Source organism: Notamacropus eugenii, chromosome 1, assembly GCF_028372415.1.
Source record: "Notamacropus eugenii isolate mMacEug1 chromosome 1, mMacEug1.pri_v2, whole genome shotgun sequence".
Lineage (NCBI taxonomy): Eukaryota > Metazoa > Chordata > Mammalia > Diprotodontia > Macropodidae > Notamacropus > Notamacropus eugenii.
The window spans coordinates 227,646,640-227,665,816 of record NC_092872.1 but is presented as its reverse complement, the minus strand read 5'-3'; the positions used below and the strand labels follow the sequence as shown (position 1 = coordinate 227,665,816).

Genomic DNA, 19,177 nt, shown 5'->3' with positions numbered 1-19,177 from the left:
AATGAGACAATGTAGTTATATTTGTGAGATGCAAAGCTGTACTTACAGGTAAATTTATATCTCTAAATGCTCACATCAAAAAAAAAAAGAGAGAGAGAGAGAATAATAGCAGGTCAATAAAATGAACATGCAACTAAGAAAAACCTAGAAAATGTTTAAAGTAAAAATCCCTAATTAAACACCAAAATAGAAGTCCTGAAAATCAAAGGAGGGATTAATAAAATTGGAAGGGAAAAAAGTCATTGAATTAGGAGTTTCTATTATTTTAAAAAAATCAATAAAATAGGTAAAATTGGTTAACTTGATTTTTTAAATTCTTTTTAAATATATAATTTATTTATTTTCAGTTCTTAACATTCACTTCTACAAGATTTTGAATTCAAAATTTTCTCTCCATCTCTCCCCACTCCCACCCCAGGACAGCATGAACCCCATCCACCCCTTCCTCCAGTTTGTCTTCTCTTCTATTTTTTTTAGAGTCTTCTGCGTATTTATTGTTTAACAGCAGAATGTCCAGCACAGATAATCATAACTGTCAAGCAGTCATCTGTGAAAATAGTATATATAGTGCTTAAGTACAAATGAGAGACATGGTTTTTTTAAAATCAATACTTAAACACAAATTTATGGTCCTACAAAAGAGCATCTAAACTAGATAGTCTAAGTTGATCTTGGACCCACAGAAACTGTTATTTTCCCAAAAACCAACAATAAATATACTGAATCATCATCAGTTCCACAGTGTGAATAATGGATCACAATAAATGAGTCCCTTTTTCTAAGAATTTTTTCTGGCTCCCCTACAAACACGATCTTGCTTGGATAAAGACAACAGGAATTTCTTGAAGGTCAATGGTCCAAAATGCTAAGTATGGTTAAGTATTCTACATGATCTATATTCACTGGTTCCTTGGTTAGGATGTACTTAGATTATTTTCTTCAATTTATCATACAAGACAAGCACAAAAGCTCTACCCATGCCTCTAAGAACATTGGACCAGGCACCCTTGAAGAAAGCTTTGCCACCCTCATCTTAAGCAATCTTCTTCCAGCAGTCAATTGTCCCAGTGTACATGATATCAGCTCCTTTGCACCCAGATTGCATCATCATTTACTGCCTTACTGTATCACAGGGAGAAAAGGCCACACCTGCTACAGCCGTCACTGATTGTGCAATCATTCAGCTTATCACAATATGAGTATGCTTTGGATCTGGGAGCGTATCTTTTGCTGTATCATAGATGCCAAAGTAAGCTGCTCTATAGATAAGCTGCACTGAGACATTGAAACCTTGATACAAGCCACGGATTCCATCAGACTTGGTGATTTTCACAAGGTAGTCTCCCAGGCCTTTGAATTCTCTTTTAGTGCCAGATTTTCCAATATCAGCTGCCAAGCAAGTTCTTACAAAATCCACAGGGTAGACAAAGCAGAGAGAAGTGGCTCCAGCTGCACCACCAGAGGCAAGATTGCCAGCAAAATACCTCCAAAACTGTGTGTGCTTGTCCACTCCTCCAAAAACACCTGCTTATGCTTATCCGTAAAGGCAAAGTTAAGGGCCTGGGTAGGGAATATCTGATGACATTTGCTAAGTTACACAGCCAGAAGGAAAGCACCCCTAGTTTCTTGGGAATTTGGACTATACAATGAATTATGCCTTTGTACTGCTTATCTGTAGCAAGTTGTTTATTGCAGGCTGCACCTGCAGAAGAAGCTTAACTCTCTCGATGGGGGCAGCGCTGTCTTGGAGATAGCAGTGGCAATGCCACCAGCCAGAAAGTCCTTGGTGAAGGAGATGGCTTGTTTCATCATGGTTACTGAGGGGAAAGGTGTTGGAGTTGGAGAGAGGGCCGAAAGCTGGGGAACTTGCTGCTGCCTGCACACAGCCCCCTTGCTACAGCTCAGAACAAAAGTGTCCTCTCTTCTATTACTCATCCTTCTTCCATCCCCCTTCCCCTGTATTTTCCTGTAGGGCAAAATGGATTTTTATACTCCATTGACTGTATAGCTTAATTTCCAGTTGCATGCTAAAACAATTTTTAACATTCATTCTTAAAGCTTTGAGTTCCATATCCTCTCCCTCTTTCTCCACCCACTGTCATTGAGAAAACTAGCAATTCAATATAGGTCACACATGTGTAACAATGCAAAGCACTTCCATAACATTTATGTTGTAAAAGACTAACCACCTTTCCCTCTGTCTTATCCTGCCCTTCATTTATTCCGTTCTCTCCCATGACTTGTCCTAACACAATAGTGTTTGCTTCTGATTATCCCTTTCCCCAATTTGCTGTCCCTTCTATTATCTTCCCTCTCCTATCTCCTTCTCCCTTGCCTTCCTGAAAGGTAAAATAAATTTCCACATCCAATTGAGTGTGTGTTATTCCCTCCTTAAGCCAAATCCCATGAGAGTAAGACTCAATTATTTCCTTTCATCTCCCCCCTCTTCTTCTCCATCGTATGTGATATGATTTGCTACATTCTACCTCTCTCTTTCTCTTAATCCTAGTACATTCCATTCAATAGTAAATTCTATTTTTTTTTAAGTATTCTCCCTTCATATTCAGCTCACCCTGTGCCCTCTGTCTATGTGTGTGTGTGAATATATACACACATACATACATACACACGTACGTATATGTAACTACACGTATATAATATACACACATACATACCCATACACACCTACATATATATGTGTGTGTGTGTGTGTGTGTGTATTCTCTCTAACTACCCTAATACTGAAAAAGGTCTCATGAGTTACAAATAACATCTTTCCATTTAATAATATAAACAGTTCAACTTCAATGAAGTCCTTAAGGCTTCTCTTTCCTGTTTACCTTTTCATGCTTCTCTTGATTCTTGTTTTTGAAAGTCAAATTTTATATTCAGCTCTGATCTTTTCAACAAGAATGCTTGAATATTGCTTCATATTTCATTGAAATGCCATTTTTCCACTGAAGTATTTTAGTCAGTTTTGTTGGGAAAGTGATTCTTGATTTTAATCCTATCTCCTTTAACCTCTGGAATATCATATTCCAAGTCCTTCAATCCCTTAGTGTAGAAGCTGCTAAATCCTGTGTTATCCTGATTGTGTTTCCACAATACTTGAATTGTTTCTTTGTGGCTGCTTGTAATATTTTCTCAATCTGGGAACTCTGGAATTTGACTTCAATATTCCTAGTTTTCCTTTTGGGATCTCTTTCAGGAGGTGATCAGTGAATTCATTACATTTCTATTTTACCCTCTGATTCAAGAATAGCAGGGAAGTTTTCTTTGACAATTTCTTGGAAGATGATGCCTAGGCTTCTTTTTTGATCATTGCCTTTCAGGTAGGCCAATAATTTTTAAATTATCTCTCCTGGATCTATTTTCCAGGTCAGTTGTTTTTCCAATGAGATATTTCACATTGTCTTCTATTTTTTCATTCTTCTGGTTTTGTTTTGTAATTTCTTGATTTCTCATAAAGTCATTAGCTTCCATCTGCTCCGTTCTAATTTTTAAAGAACTGTTTTCTTCAGTGAGCTTTTGAACCTCCTTTTCCATTTGGCTAATTCTGCTTTTTAAAGTATTCTTCTCCTCATTGGCTTTTTGGACCTCTTTTGCCAGTTGGGTTAGTCTATTTTTAAAGGTGTTATTTTCTTCAGCATTTTTTGGAGTCTCCTTTAGCAAGCTTCTGACTCACTTTTCATGATTTTCTTGTATTGTTCTCATTTCTCTTCCCAATTTTTCCTCCACTTCTCTTACTTGATTTTCAAAATTCGTTTTGAGTTCTTCCATGACCTGAGACCATTGCATATTTTTCAGGGGGTTTTGGATATAGTAGCCTTTACTTTGATGTCTTCCTCTGATGGTATGCTTTATTCTTCCCTATCCAAAAGGATGGAAGAAAAGACCTTTTCACCAAGAAAGTAACCTTCTATCATCTTATTTTTTCCCCTTTTTTGTGCATTTTCTTAGTCAGTTACTTGACTTTTGAGTCCTTTGTCGAGTGGAGAGAATATACTCTAGGGACCTGTAAGTTCTCAGTTCCTCCAAGGTGGCGCAATCAAGAAAGAGGAGTTTACTCCTCTCCTGGTCTGCACTTTGGTCTGGGAGCAACCACAAGGACTCCTTTTTACTCAGGATCTCCGAATAAGATTACCTCTCCAGAGACTCCACCAGCTTCACCATGCCAGTGCTCCTACTCACCCCATGACAGCCACTCAGGACTGAGATCTAGATTGGCTGCTCAATTCTCTCAGGGTCTTTAGGCTGAGGGCTCCAAAAATGAACACTGCTGCCACCCCTGGGACTGGGGTCAGACCACACACCCCTCTCACCCAGGTGAAAGAGCTTTCTCACTGACCTTTGAAATTGTCTTTGGCTTTTGTGGGTTGAGAAATCTGGGAACTGCAGCTGCTACTCATGATTCAATGCCCTGAAGTCTGTTACAGTCCTGTCCTTGCCATGTGGCCCAGGCTGAATTGTGCTCCACTCTTAGCCCAGTGCAATAAACCTTTCCTGTTGGCCTTCCAGGCTAACTTGGACTGGAAATGTCTTTCACTCTGGTTTTTTTTGTGGCTTCTGCTGCTCTGTAATTTGTTTAGAGGCATTTTTTACTAGTATTTTATGGGCTATGGAGGGGAAGAGCTAGAACAGACCTGTCTTTCTATTCTGCCATCTTGGCTCTGCCCCCTAACTTGATTTTTGAAAAAAGGAAGAAGAAAACCAAGTTACCGGTATCAAAAACAGAGAGGGCGAATGTACCACCAATCAAAATAAAATTAAAATAATTTTTCAGAGCTACTTTGCCCAATTATATGTCAAGAAAACTGACAATCCAAAACTGATGAATAGTTACAAAAATATAAATTGTCCAGATTAACAGAAGAGAAAATATAACACTTAAATAATCTCATCCTAGATGAAAAAATTGAACATCACAAATGAGTTCCCTAAGAAAAAAATCTCCAGGACAAGATGGACTTGCAAGTGAATTCTACCAAGTACTTAAAGAACAATTAATTCTATTACTGTATTGAAAAACAGGCAAAGAAGGAGTCTTTACAACTTCTTTCTATGACACAAATATGGTTTCGATTCCTAAACTGGAGAGAACCAAAAAAAGGAAAATTATAGACCAATTTCCTTAATTAATATTGTTGCAAAAAATTTAAATAAAATACTATGAAGAAGACAATGGCAATATATCACAAAGATCATGCACTGTGACCAGGTGGGATTTATATCAGTAATGCAGGGCTGTTTCAATATTAGAGAAACTATTAACATAATTGACCATAACTCACAAAAACAACAAAAATCATGTGATTATAGCAATAGATGTAGAAAAAATTTTTACCAAAATATAGCACCCATTTCTATTAAGAGTATTAGAAGGTATAGGATTCAGTGAAGTTTATGTTTTTATTTTGATTTAGTTAGCTAGATTTAGCTTTCAACATTTGTTTTTTATAAGATTTGAAGTTCTAAAATTTTCCCCTTCCTCCACTCTCCCTTTCCCAAGAGGTCATGCAATCTGATATAAGGTATATACATGTGTGATCATATTAAATATTTTCACATTAGTCATGTTGTAAAAGAAGAATTAGAACAAAAGGGAAAAACCATGAGAAGGAAAAAACAACCCCCCGCCCCCCAAAAGAGAAAAAAGTATGCTTTGATCTGCCTTCAGACTCCACAGTTCTTTCTCTGAATGTTGTTAGCATTTTCCATCATGAGTCTTTTGGAATTGTCTTAGATCATTGCATTGCTCAGAAGAGCTAAGTCTAACAAAATCAGTCATTGCACAATGTTGCTATTACTGTATACAGTGTTCTCCTGCTTCTGCTCACTTCTCTCAGCATTAATTCATGCAAGTCTTTCAAGGTTTTTGGAAGTCTGCCTGCTCACCATTTCTCATGGAACAATTGTATCCCATTACATTCATATAACACAACTCGTTCAGTCATTCTCAATTTCCAATTCTTTGCCACCACAAAAAGAACTAGTAGAAATATTTTAGTATAAATGGGCCCTTTTCCCTTTGTTATTAGCTCTTTGAGATACAGACTTAGTGTTATTGCTGGATGAAAGGGCATGCATAGTTTTATAGCTCTTTAGATATATTTGCATAGTTGCAAATTGTTCTCCAGAATGGTTGGATCAGTTTACAACCTCACTGGACCTTTCTTAAATGATGAGTAGTATCTTTCTAAAACCAAAAGCATGCATTATTTGTAAGAGGGATAAACTTGAAATCTTCTCAATAAAATCAGGGGAGAAGCAAAGATGTTTATTGTCACTACTATTGTTCTATTGCATACTGAAAATGCCAGTTATAGAAATAAGACTCTTGTCTTACTGAAGAGTTAGGCAATGAGAAAACAAAACTGTCATTTTCTGCAGGTGATATGATGATATACTTAAAAACCCTAGAGAATCAATTTAAAAACTAATTGAAACGATTGGCAACTTTATTGAAGTTGCAAGATATAAATCACCAGCATTTCCATATATTACCAACAAAGCCCAGCAGGAAGAGATTTTTTAAAGAGAAATTCCGTTTAAAATAACTGTAGACAGTAAATTTTGAAATCTACCTACCAAGACAAACACAGGAACTAGATGAATACTATTATAAAACACTTTTCATTCATATGAAGACAGATCTAAACAGTTGGAGAAATATTACTTGCTTATGAGTAGGCTAAGCCAATATAATAAAAATGTCAATTCTACCTAAATTATTTTATTTATTCATTGCCATACTAATCAAACTACCAAAGAATGACTTCATAGTGCTACTAAAAAATAGCAATTTATCTGGAAGAACAAAAGTCAAGACTATTTAGGTAATCAATGGAAAAAATGTGATGGAAGGCAGCCTAGTGGTACCAGAAATGAATAGTACGTCCATAATAACAATTTTTTCCAGTTCATCGGGATAATGCATGAATGTATCAGGTAAGAGTCATTATATTAGGTACTCTACTTTTGGAGTAGAATGCTCCAGGAAATGTGCTTAAAGTTGAAGTCTTCTTCACTATTATATCATGCCTCCACATTTGTGATCTTGTCAGAAACTTGACAGTCTAATTCATCCTCTGCACATGTGGTCTGTAGTATGCTTGCACAATCTTATTGCCTTTCTGTTCATTGATCATCACCCAAATTCCTTCTAACAAACTTTTCTCTTAGAATATTAGATATCTCAATCAGTCTGCTTCCTTGATATACATTGCTACTTCAACACACATTTTATCTATTCTTTTTTCTTTTTTGAATGAGATGTACTTCTAGAGCAGAAATCCTTAACCCTACTGTGTTTTGTATCATGAGCCCTTTTAGCAGAATAAGGAAGAGTAAGGACCCCTTCTCAGAATAACATTTTTAAATGCATAAAATACATAAAATTGTAAAGGAACTAAAGTTTATTCAAATACAGCTGTCAAAATATAAATAAGTTCAATCCTTATGTTAAGGACCTCAGTTCTTGAGCCATATTCTATTAATGAGTATCATCCCACAAAGACATAGTAATACCTATGAAGTCAAATTTGTCCCCATATATGAAGATATAATTCACATGATTTTTCATCCACTTGTTGTGTATAGATATCTGAGGTCATACAATGTTTGGATCTGTTCTTGTGTACCATCATTTATGAATTGTGGGCCTTCTGTCTATGTTATACTGAGGAAAAACGTGGTAAACAAACTTCTTAATGATTAAATTTGCATAACAGAGCAATGGACACTCTGTGGAAGTGATGGTTTCCCTTTCCTAATCAAAAGTTAGATAAGCTTTTGTTGGGAGAGTAGTGTATTAATCCTGAAATCAGGAAAACTTGAGTTCCAATCTAACCTCAGACACTAACTAACTAGGTGAGTCTGGGAAAGTAACTCAACCTCTCTCATCCTCAGTCTCATCATCTAGAAAGCAAGGAAAATCATAGAACCCTACCTCACAGTTATATTGTGAGGATCAAAGATATTTGGAAAGTGCTTTGTAAGCCATAAAATGCTATCTAAATGCTAGCTAGCTAGAGATTTCTTTTCACATTTCAGTTATACTAGGTAACTTCTGAGGCCCCTTCCAATTCTGAGATGCTGTGATTCTACTATTCTGGTTTTGCATTGCACTTATTTGTATGTGCATCACATTCCTTTACTAGATTGGAAGTTTTGTGAGGGCAGACATGCTCTCTTCTTTGACATTCCAAAGAATCTGTGATCTCATTGATACAGGTAAATGATGCAGAAAACTACCCATCTACACTTGTCTACCTTGTGTGACTCTTTTTTCCTTATTCACTTATACAACTTCCACAGGGAATCCATTCAAACTGATGGGGGACTACTTTTGGATCTTTTTATGTCAGAAATATATCAGCATTGCACATGAGCTAACCATTTCATACCAACCCCATTTTTGATCACGCATTTATCTTATACCATCTTTTATTTCTCCCATCTAATTCTTTGTTTGCAGTGTCTTAAAGGTTACCCCCTCATACCATGAAGTTCTCCATTGCCTTCTACAGGACAGTTCATTTTAATTCTTTGGAAACCTTGGCATTCCATGAGTAGTAGGATGACTGCAGTCTTAACAAAACTGTTTATTTTCCCAGTTCTCTAAGAACAAGTACTTAACAATAGTTCATTGAATTGGATTGAATAGAAAGAGACTTATTTCAGATTGCAAATGAACTGGATATAAGCTTTCTTTCTAAAACCATATAATCTGTTTATATCTCTCTCCCTCACTCTTATATCACACTTAGCTAAGTAACTTGAATGGGGAGAAAAGTATGAGAGGACTGCCTGAGAATGTAATTCCTTTAAGTGATTACGAGTTTGGACAATTCTGTCAGGGAGGGAGATTGATGGCTTACCAGGTGAGTTGGGATGTTATTCTCTTTCCTTTTCTTGAGATAGAACTTGGACTTGGGAATTCATAAGTACAAGAAACTCCTAGAGAAGGGAAATTGTTCAACCAGTCCTCAACAACAGCTTTTCTGTAACTTATGCTCTTAGAGTTGCCTAGAACAATGAGAGGTTAATTATTTGTCAAGGGTTGCACACCCAGCATGTTGTCAGAGGCAGATACTAAATCCGGGTCCTGGCTTTCAGACCAGTGGTCATGCCCCCTCTATATCCTCTATTTGCCATCTCAAAAACAGCTGGAGACTAGGGTGTAACAACTTCCCTAAAGTTTTGTTTGCTCAAGTACACAAGAAGCATTTGTTATATTGAAATATTAAAATAGGATTATCAACTGAAAAAATATTAAAATAGGATTATCAACTGAAAAAGCAAACCCTCAAACTTCCTTGAAGCAGACACTGAGCAATGAGATCCTAGATGGAAAGACAGTATATAAAGCAGAACTCAGCCTCCCTAAAAAACTGTACTGTGAGCATTCCTGGGGAAGTGGAGGTATTGAATACCCTTGTGCCCCATTCTCCATTCTTCCTTCAAGCTCTCTTATTGGCCACTCTACTGCCTGGCTCACCCAGGCTGACCCTTGGATTTCATAGACATTGAGTAGCTAGTGGAGGTAAGTACTCATGGCTCCATACTTGATTTGGTTCTTTAATGTGTTTCAGGAAGCATGTGTGAGTGTGTACTACCTGTTGCCTCCAATCCCCTTTGTAGGTCACACATTATACATTGCTTTCTGAGTTGGGTGGAATTTGATTTGAGACTCAGAAGGATCATATACATTTGTGCAAGATGTGTATCAGATTTGTACTGATATGTCCAGGCTGTGATCCACTGCCCAATGTACCAGTCAGTTGTCTTTTACCCTTGGAACCAACTCTGCTCTCAACCCCCTTTCTGCCTCAGCTTCCTGGTATTTCTCAAGTTAATCTACAGGACAAGAACTATGTCATGGGGCCCCCTTTCACATATGACTTTCCATCGGGGGAGCAGGCAAGACAATCCATAGAGTTAAACTAAACACATTAATTAAAATGTATCCTTAAGCCAAGCAGATATTATATCAGAAAGCCCTGAGTACTGGTTGGAAACAGTTAAGGTTCTGAGACATTGGCCCCAGAATAATGAATGACAGAAAGGAAACTATTGTTACTACAAAGAACTTCAAATGTCTTTTTTAAAGTTAGATTCAGTCTTGAATTAGCACAAATGTCAAATTCCAAGGACTCAGTAAAATAAAGATAGGAAATAATAGAATCATAGGGTTTACTCTGTTAGAGTACTGGACTTGAGATCTGGGTTTAAATCCCACTTGCAAACTTTTATTCACTTCAATTCTGAGACCATTTCTGCACTCCTCAAAATGAGTTATGAGGATCATATAACATATTTGTATTTGTGATCTATTCAATATTCATATTCTTTCCAGAGACCCAGATTACAATCCAGCTACTTCTGTCTGTCCTGTATGAGTCATATATATGGTGGGGAGAAATTGAGCAGTAGGGGTGGGAGAAAGTGGTCAGGGGTTCACTCTGTATGCTACGTGCCTCCCTCAAGTTCTCTTGATATCATATGGTAAACCAATGAGTATGTGACCTATTGCTTAGTTATCCTTCTCTCTGGATATGCATCTGGCATATTTTTTTTTTCTGGTCTTAAGTTCTTCATCACCCTTTGGGTAATCCTCAATATTAGTACTTTAGAAACCATAAGTTGACTCACAGTCATACCAGATTAGTGGAAGAATATGTTAACAAAAGATGGATCTTTGCTTCAGAGAGCTTTCGGGCATTAAAAGAATTTTGGAATTTTCCAATGATAATCCAGCTCATTCACTTATTGTTTATTTCTGGATCCTATGCAAGGTTCCTTTGCAGTATATATACAAGATATCTTTGTCTATGTCTATGACTATGTCACTTCTGTTTGTGTCTATATCTGTATTTATTTCTGTATTTGTTTTATACCTCTATCTCTATGTCTCTGTGTCTATGTCTATATCTGTAACTATGTCTATATTGTTATCTATATCTGCAGTCTATATATTTTTATAAATACAGATACACACATATATGATATGCAGTTGGATGGGCAACCATTATATAAGTAACAGTCTATATAGATACATATATAGAAAAATGGATACGAAAAAAGTTTTTAGGCTCTGTATCCACTATCATAAACTGTTCTGGACAATTAAGTAATCTTTATCCACTTGATTTTTCCTGTATAGAGAATTAGGCTAAACTTATCTGAGTGTTTCAGGATTTTCTTTAGCAGAATTTTGATTGCTCTGGCGCTTGGTGAAATTATCACAATGTTGCTTACAAAAAAAGATAACTGGAGAATCTTACCACCTAAAATAAGAACTATATTATTATTTCCTGATTAGGAAGTTGAGGTTCAAGGAGGTGACTTGACCAAAGTCACAAACCAACCTAGTAGCAGAGCCAGAAATTGAAGCCAGTCCTTCTTAGTCACATTCTAAAGCTCTGCCCCGACCCATGACAGGCTAGGAAATATGAGTATTTCATTGTCCATTTGAGTTTTGGGTGGTTGTTCTACATCAGGGAGGGCCAAAGTAGAGGCAGATATGGGAGAACATAATATCTAGTGGGGATAGATTTGTTGGGATGTGTGATAGGTAGACAGTGTCATTTGACTGAAGTGAGAAACCCAACATAACCTTCTCAAATGCCTCCTGTTGCCATGCCTAAGCAAACAATGAAGAATAGACTCTCTGGCCATAAGCTGCCACTACGATTGGTCCTTTCCCCGTCCTGGAACAGACAACGAGTTGAATTAATCCTCCTTCTCCCACTGCAGTTCAGAGTCAAGGGCCATGTTTCTTCTCTGCCTTTCTGCACTGGTCCTCTTCAAACCCACACTGGCTGCATCAGTTGAAGGACTGACACTCACCTCCTACAATGAAGTTTCCAGTGCCTGTGCCCTCATCACATGTGGCCCTGTGGAAAATGGATTGCATGGGAGAGATGGAAGAGATGGGAAAGATGGTTCCAAGGGAGAAAAGGGAGATCCAGGTAAAGAAGTATCTATGGGTTTGATTCACTAGGAGACGTATTCTGCTGGCATAATTTCTCTCTCTCTCTCTTTGTGTCCTGCATCTTAATTGGATTTCGAAATTAAGGAAAAAAATAATTTCAGAGCTATCAGGCTTTCCACTTGTCACTGTTCCAGAGTTCATTTTTTAGCAGTCACTCAGGTTCCTTTGGCCTCAGCCTCACCTGAGAAATTAGTTCCCTAGTAGAATAAAGTTGTTTGCACATCTATAGAGAGAAATGTCTTGAAGGTCCTGTCTGAAATCTCCATAGATGGTGGAAGAGAAAACCCTGAATTAACCAGAAGAGCAGGATTAATCATTAAACTAAATATGAAGAAGGCAAAGATTTCTTAGAGTGCCCATTGTCCCCCTTATACACTGTCCCCCACCATCGGTATCCTTCCCTATTCCTGTCAGGCACTCAAGTACCCTGTGCTCTGTTCTCTTCTCCCTTAATAAAGTCTGTTCTCAAGAAAGGCTCAGACATTGGTCATTTGTATTTTATACACAATGGGTGGAGATCAGAAGATATAGTTGAAGTCCCGACTCCCTTTTTTAACTTATATGATCAAAGTCAACTCACTTAAATTCTGTCAGCCTGTTTCCTCAGCTATAAACTAAGAATGATCATAATATTTGAACTAACGAGTTCACAGTAGGGCTGTGAGAAAGGCATTTTCTAAAGAAATGTGAGCTGTATGGCTACATGGTACAGTTGAAGGAGAACTGATGTAGGAGTTAGGAAGAGACAGTGAAGAAAATAAGTAAGCCCCTATATAGTGCTTGGATGATATTATTATTATTATTATTATCATTATTATATATGATAGGTACTGTGCTAACTGCTTTCCAAATATCGTCTCATTTGATTCACAACACCTCACAATAGCAGGTGCTATTGTTATCATAGCCGTTTTTCAGTTGAGGAAACTGAAGCAAAGTTAATCTGTCCAGGGTCACTGTCTGAGGCCAGATTTGAACTCAAGTTTTCATGACTCCAGGCCTAGGACTCTGTCCACTGTACCATCTATCTGCCTAGGTTAGGCAAATCTGAGTTCAAATACTGCCCTTGACATTTAGAAGCTGTATAACCCTAGATGTGTCATTTAATCCATCTGCACCCAAAAAATTCTCTTAAAATTTAAAGAGGATTCTAATCTGCAGTGTACTTCAAATGGAGTTCCATCTATGGATGGAATCATCAATCAAATTAAAGGTCCAGAAAAAAAAATCACTCTCTCCAGGTTATTTGCATTTTAAGGCTCTCATTCTATCATGGAATGCCTGGCCTTCTCATTGTTAAAGCAGTCTCAGACATCACTGAGCTGGAGAAGAAGTGTTTGGGTTAAGGTGGCCTTCCTGGTCTGACATATGTGACCACTTCCTCTGCCTATGGCTAAGTCTGACCTTCTATCTGAGCAAATGTATGCAAACCTCTCCCAGGTGGAGTGGAAAGCCTCTCAGCCTCCCAGAACACAAGCTGCTGACTCCAAGAAGGTCTCTTAGGGTGCTTTCCATGCTGTCTCCAGTAACCCAGACCTACCCCTCATTAACCAATCCAATTCAGAGCCACACTAATGGAGCCCTAAGGGACAACATCTTGAAGGAATCTTGGCTCAAATATACCTGACTAATAAGTGATAGAAACAGAATTTTACATCAAGGATTCTGATTCAAGACCCTTTCCATTACACCATAATTCCCTTTTCCCACTAATCTGAGTGCCCACCCTCCTTTAGACCTCACCTCCTGCCTGCCTCCCTTGACCAGCTGGCCCTTACAGATGGGCCTCTCCCTCTGAATTAATAGCATTAACTATCTGTGCTTTTCCTTTAGGACTGCTTTTGTGAAACCTTTAGCTTTGTACCTCTGCTTAAAGAGGGAGTCAGGTGTTATGGAATGAGCATTGACTGAGAAACTGAAAACCTAACTTCTCTGGGCCTCAGTTTCCTCATTCATAAAAAGGATACATTTTGGCTAAATGATATGTAAGTTCCATTTCCTATGATCATAGCTACGTTCTCATACAATTCCAGGGTTATACATGGAAGAAACCTTAGAGCTCTCCTAATCCTAATTCTGTTTTTTCAGAAATGAACAAATAGAGGGTGCTTGCCCAAGATCACACAGTCATTGATCAGCAGGAAAGGAATTTGAGGCCAGGCCCTCTGATTCCCAAATCTAACACTTTCCCCCATTCCCTGGGTATATTTATTTGCTAATATCCACAAAGGTCCTATAAGTTCTTGGGGGAATTGAGGCCATGCATTATGACTTCATCAATATCTATGATCAAATATCTATGATTATTGCAATGCTCTGTATACACTTGGTGATCAAGAAAAATGCTTTGAATAATGGCATGTTTTGGCAGCACTTTTTTAGCTGCTATTTCTATTAGAAGTGTGTTTGCTCCAGGAAAAGGGAGGCAAAAGCTCACCTGGCATGACAGGTTCTTAGTGAATCTTACAAAAGAGTTTCTCCTGTCTTTATACTGGCTCTGATCAAAAATCTGTTTCTTTTCTTTCTATGTTTTGGAAACAGGATTACCAGGACCTAGAGGTCTACCAGGAGAAACCGGTCCCATTGGACCCAAAGGGGACAAAGGTCCCTCTGGTGATCCAGGCCCAAAGGGAGATGCTGGAGAAAAAGGTGAGTGCCAGTAAAGGAAGAAGCTTTGGTGTAATTTTTTAAATGACGTATTTGAAGTTGCAAGACCTGAGTTCAACTCTTAATTCTAACACTAATTAACTCTGTGAGCAAAAGCATGTCACTTTGCCTTTACTGCTCTGAGCCTGTTTCCTCCTCTATAAATGGAAAAGTTTATATTAGATGACATTAAGGTCTCTGTCTGTCCTCCCCTGACTTACCTCCTAAATTTCTATTTTGCTTAGGAACAGCTCCCCCTCCTCATTGTCTCTGAAGCCCTGTCATTCTGCAGATCACACTTAATATTTTGCAGGGGACCAGCACTCTAACTCAGACTGATATGGAAATGATCCCTAAGTATATTCACAGCTCAAAAACATACCTCCATTTTTTTAAGTTCTATATTACACCCTTTCTCCACAGTATCATGCATCTGGGACTTAAAGAAATGACATTTTCTTGAACTTCCAAAACATATCTTGGTCAGACAATCCAAAAGGACTCTTGATGAAAAATGCTTTCAGCATCCACAGAAAGAACTGATGATATCTGAATGGGGACTGAAGCACATCATTTTTCACTTCCTTTTTTTCTTTCTTCCTTCCTTTCTTCCTTTTTCTTTCTTTTTTGATTTTTCTTCCACAAAATGACCAATATGGAAATATATTTTACATGATGGCACATGTAAAACCTATATCAGATTGCTTACCATCTCAGGGATTGGGGGGAAGAAGAGGGAAGAGATACAATTCAGAACTCAAAGCTTTAAAAGATATGAATATTAAACATTGTTTTTACATATAATGGGGGGGGGAGGATAAAATAATATTTTTTTAAAGTGCCTCGGTTGCCAGCCCCATGTAGTCTCATTGTGACTTATTACCATTTTCTCCCTCTCTCCCCTACCATGTAGATACTATCTCTAGCTAATATCAGCATTTCTTCATGGGTTCACTCTCTCTCTGCCTATGTCTCTATCCTCTTCCACTAGAGCATCTGAACTCAGTTATTCCAATTACTTATGGCTGCTTTCTGGCACAACTAGATAATGAAGGCGGTAGGAGGCCACAGCAGGGAACATAGCACCAGATCCTCCTCATTTGGATGGCCACATGCTAAGGAGGAAGATTAGTAATCTCTACTATACACGGAGATATAGATATGCATATATGTAATATATTTACACACACATACACATATATGTACATATAGGTGAGAGAATTTAATGGAGTATATAATTCTCTTAGCATCCTAGCCCTACTGGATATTAATAAAATATTTTAGCACTTGAGACATTTATGAATATGTAGGCACATTGTGGGTAGCTAGATGATGCAGTGGATAGAGCACTGGGTTTGGAATGAGGAAGATTCATCTTCATGAGTTCAAATCTGGTCTCAAACACTTATTAGTTTGTGACCCTGGGAAAGTCACTTAACTCTGTTGCTCAGTTTCCCCATCTGTAAAATGAGCTGGAGAAGGAAATGGCAAACCACCTCAGTTTCTTTGCCAATAGCATGGGATCACAAAGAATAGGAAATGATTGAAATAACATAACAAAAGCCACACACACACAAAAACATACACACACATACTTAAAAGGAAGAAGTAGTTCGATATAAGAGGTAATCCTAGAAAGTTATTCATGTATAGATTTATTTCCTCCAGTGGAATGTAAGCTTTTTGAGAGTAAGGATTGCTTTGGTTTTGTCTTATTAAGATACCAGCAATATCTTACAAATAGTGAGTAAGTATTGATCAATTGAATTGGAAGTGGAAATGCCTAACAGTGAAACTTACTCATGTGAAATGCTGCTAACTTCCCCTACACCATTTCTTGAATATAGCTCTAGGGACCCAAGGGAGAAAATGGAGCCAAAGGTAGGTGGTGAAGTAATGACATTTATTCCATGATGTTCCTCTGTAGGTGAAATAATAGTGCTTAGAAGTCATCTCAAGTTTTTGGTGGTGAAAAGAGGTCAGGCCTAGAAATAAAATCCACCTCTGCCATTTAATTAGTTCATCATTTCATATTGGCCCCTAGAAGTCTCAGTTTTCTAATCTGAAAAGGAGAGCATTAGAACAGATGGCCTGTAAAGCTCTTCTTCAGGTCCATGATTCTAACGCATGAGTCTTTCTGTTGTTAAGGATCTGGTAACTGAGCATGCTTTTTTCCCTCAGTAATTCTACCCTATAGGAACAAAAATTACCATCATCCTTTTTATTGTCCATTCATGACCTGAAGGACATAATTGTCACTCCCCAGTCTTTCTTCATTCATTTCAGCAACAATTTTGGAGTGCCTACTGTATGCCCTGACCTTCAGGGAGTTCCATAATAAATCCAGCGAGATGTAGTGGAAAGAGTGCTGGATTTGGACCTGGGTTCAAACCTTCATTCTGACTTTGTTATGTATGTGATGCTGAGCAAGACACACCATTCTCCATGAACTCCATCATCTGAAAAATGAAGGGGTTGGACTAGATAAATGTCTTCTCATGTCACTTTTAGCTCTGGATCCAAAATCTTGTGATCATATTTCAGAATACAAGAGAAATATTAGACACTGTCCCTACAATTGGGGAAATTAAGTGTGGTTGGGAAAACAACACACACACACACACACACACACACACACACACACACACATGGTAGGACTCAAGGATATATTAGACTCAAATATGAACTTTAGCCAGAGAATAGAAAGCAATTGATGTAAAGAATGATTAAAAAGGGAAAGCTTCTAGAAGACGTATAGCTTTAGTATTAGAAGACATCTCACAGTCCCATTCCAGCCCCACCCATCCATTGTACAGATGGGCAAATTGAGACCCAGAGAGTAGAAGCATACACCAGAGGTAAGCAAAACTGCTTAAATTCAACTCCAGATTCTGTGATAGAAGATTGAGCTCTTTCTCCTCCACATGACCATCATCATGATTGGATATCTCCTATTATCCCTCATTTTCCTGCATCCCACTGAAGGGCAGATTTAGCACCAGGCTTACAATGAGAGATAGTAGGTATAGTCATTAAAAAGATGGACTCAGGATTCAGAAAAATCTGGGTTCAAGAATTCAAGCCTTCCTTCTGCCAAAACTGGTTGCCACCCTTGACAAATCATTGTCATTCTCAGGACTCCCTTAGTGGCCTTTAAGATGTTAAGCTTGAGAGCAGGAGCTTGTCTGCATTCACAGAGGGAATTTCCTCGCTGGGATTTATTTATGACAGTGAAATCATTGGTTTGGTACAAAAAAATTCATAGCTGTTAACGTCTTTTTTTCTAAAAGCACTATCTGGTTTACCATGCACTTGATACTCAAAAATGTCCTTCCCTCCTCCACCCAACAAATAAATCCTACCCATACAGATCTCTGCAGTCTCTATTCCATAAATCCCATAATCAACATGTGTTTTTAGACAGTAGGCCTGTGTTGCTCTCTCTATTTTTTCAATATGTCCAACAGTATAGTAAAGGTAGAGTACATAGGGCTTTTCTAAGGACACAGAATTTAGCAGTTTTTGAGTAGTTCAGATATAGTAATTCAGCCCTCCTAAGTGGGTTTTTTTTAGTAGTTCAATAGTAGTTCTTCAGTAGTACAAAAATAACAGAGCTTAGAACCCAATTATTTCATAAAAATAAGAAGTTAGCGCATGGTTCCTCTGGAGTGATTACCTCTCCCCAGCCAAGCTTATTTCCATCCCTCCCCACAAAATTGATGATGCCTTTCATGTCACTGGCCTAGGACATGGATTGGGGCACTTGTACCCCAAGTGCAAAAATTTCTAATTATACTTTTTTGTCAATCTTTTCTTCCCTATAAGGCAAAAAGCTCCTTGAGAAAGAAAACAATGTCAGCATTGTACACTAGAAAGAGTCAGAGGATCTGGGTTAAAGCCCTACCTTTGACATTTCCTACCTTTTCTACTTTGGGTAAATCAATATTATTGAGCCTCAGTTTCCCTATTTGTAAAATGAAGGGGTGAGACTGATGGTCTCTGAGGTCCCTTCTACCTCTGGATTGAATGAATTGTCTTTTCTTTCTCCTATATTCCACAGTGTCTGTAGAGTAAAGCACTGGGTGTATAGTCAATGAATACTTGTGGACTGGTTGATTGAATCTGACCCAAAACTATTTGTGGGCTAAGCAGAGTTAGGACCCCTCTGGCAACATCATGCTGGAAATTACCTGCCTCCATACAAAGGAGGTACAGAGAGATAAAAATGTAAACTTGTTGTTCACTAACACTTCATTTCCAGGGAAATGTTCAAAGCACATTCTGCATGTACATTGCCACCCATTAAAAAGGAAGAGACAAGAGAAAGCAATGACCAAAACTTTCCTAAGTGATTTTTGCTCCACCCTATGGAGAAGCAGGAACACTAAGTGCTCTAGGTCCCCCAAACTCAATAACCACCCCACCCCTTCCCCCCAGGCCCTATGAGAGAGAAGGAGAATCAGGAGAACAAGGACCGCCTGAAAATCCTAGAGCGGGACCTGGGACTCTCCAAAAGCCACCTGTCTTTAGGTTTCC

The 19,177-nt window shown here is 38.1% G+C and overlaps 1 protein-coding gene and 1 pseudogene across 1 annotated transcript in view; one reads left to right on the top strand and one right to left on the bottom strand.

Annotated features, from left to right (window-relative positions):
- Nucleotides 1–451: 451 nt before the first annotated feature.
- Nucleotides 452–18,993, bottom strand: LOC140517096 (ADP/ATP translocase 3-like; annotated as a pseudogene).
- LOC140513368 (pulmonary surfactant-associated protein D-like) overlaps nucleotides 11,774–19,177 on the top strand; it is a 20,972-nt gene continuing 13,568 nt past the window's right edge. The window contains exons 1-2 of the mRNA XM_072623051.1: nucleotides 11,774–11,972; nucleotides 14,537–14,644. Coding sequence (XP_072479152.1) covers nucleotides 11,774–11,972; nucleotides 14,537–14,644 — 307 coding nt within the window. The remainder of the gene's footprint in view (nucleotides 11,973–14,536; nucleotides 14,645–19,177) is intronic.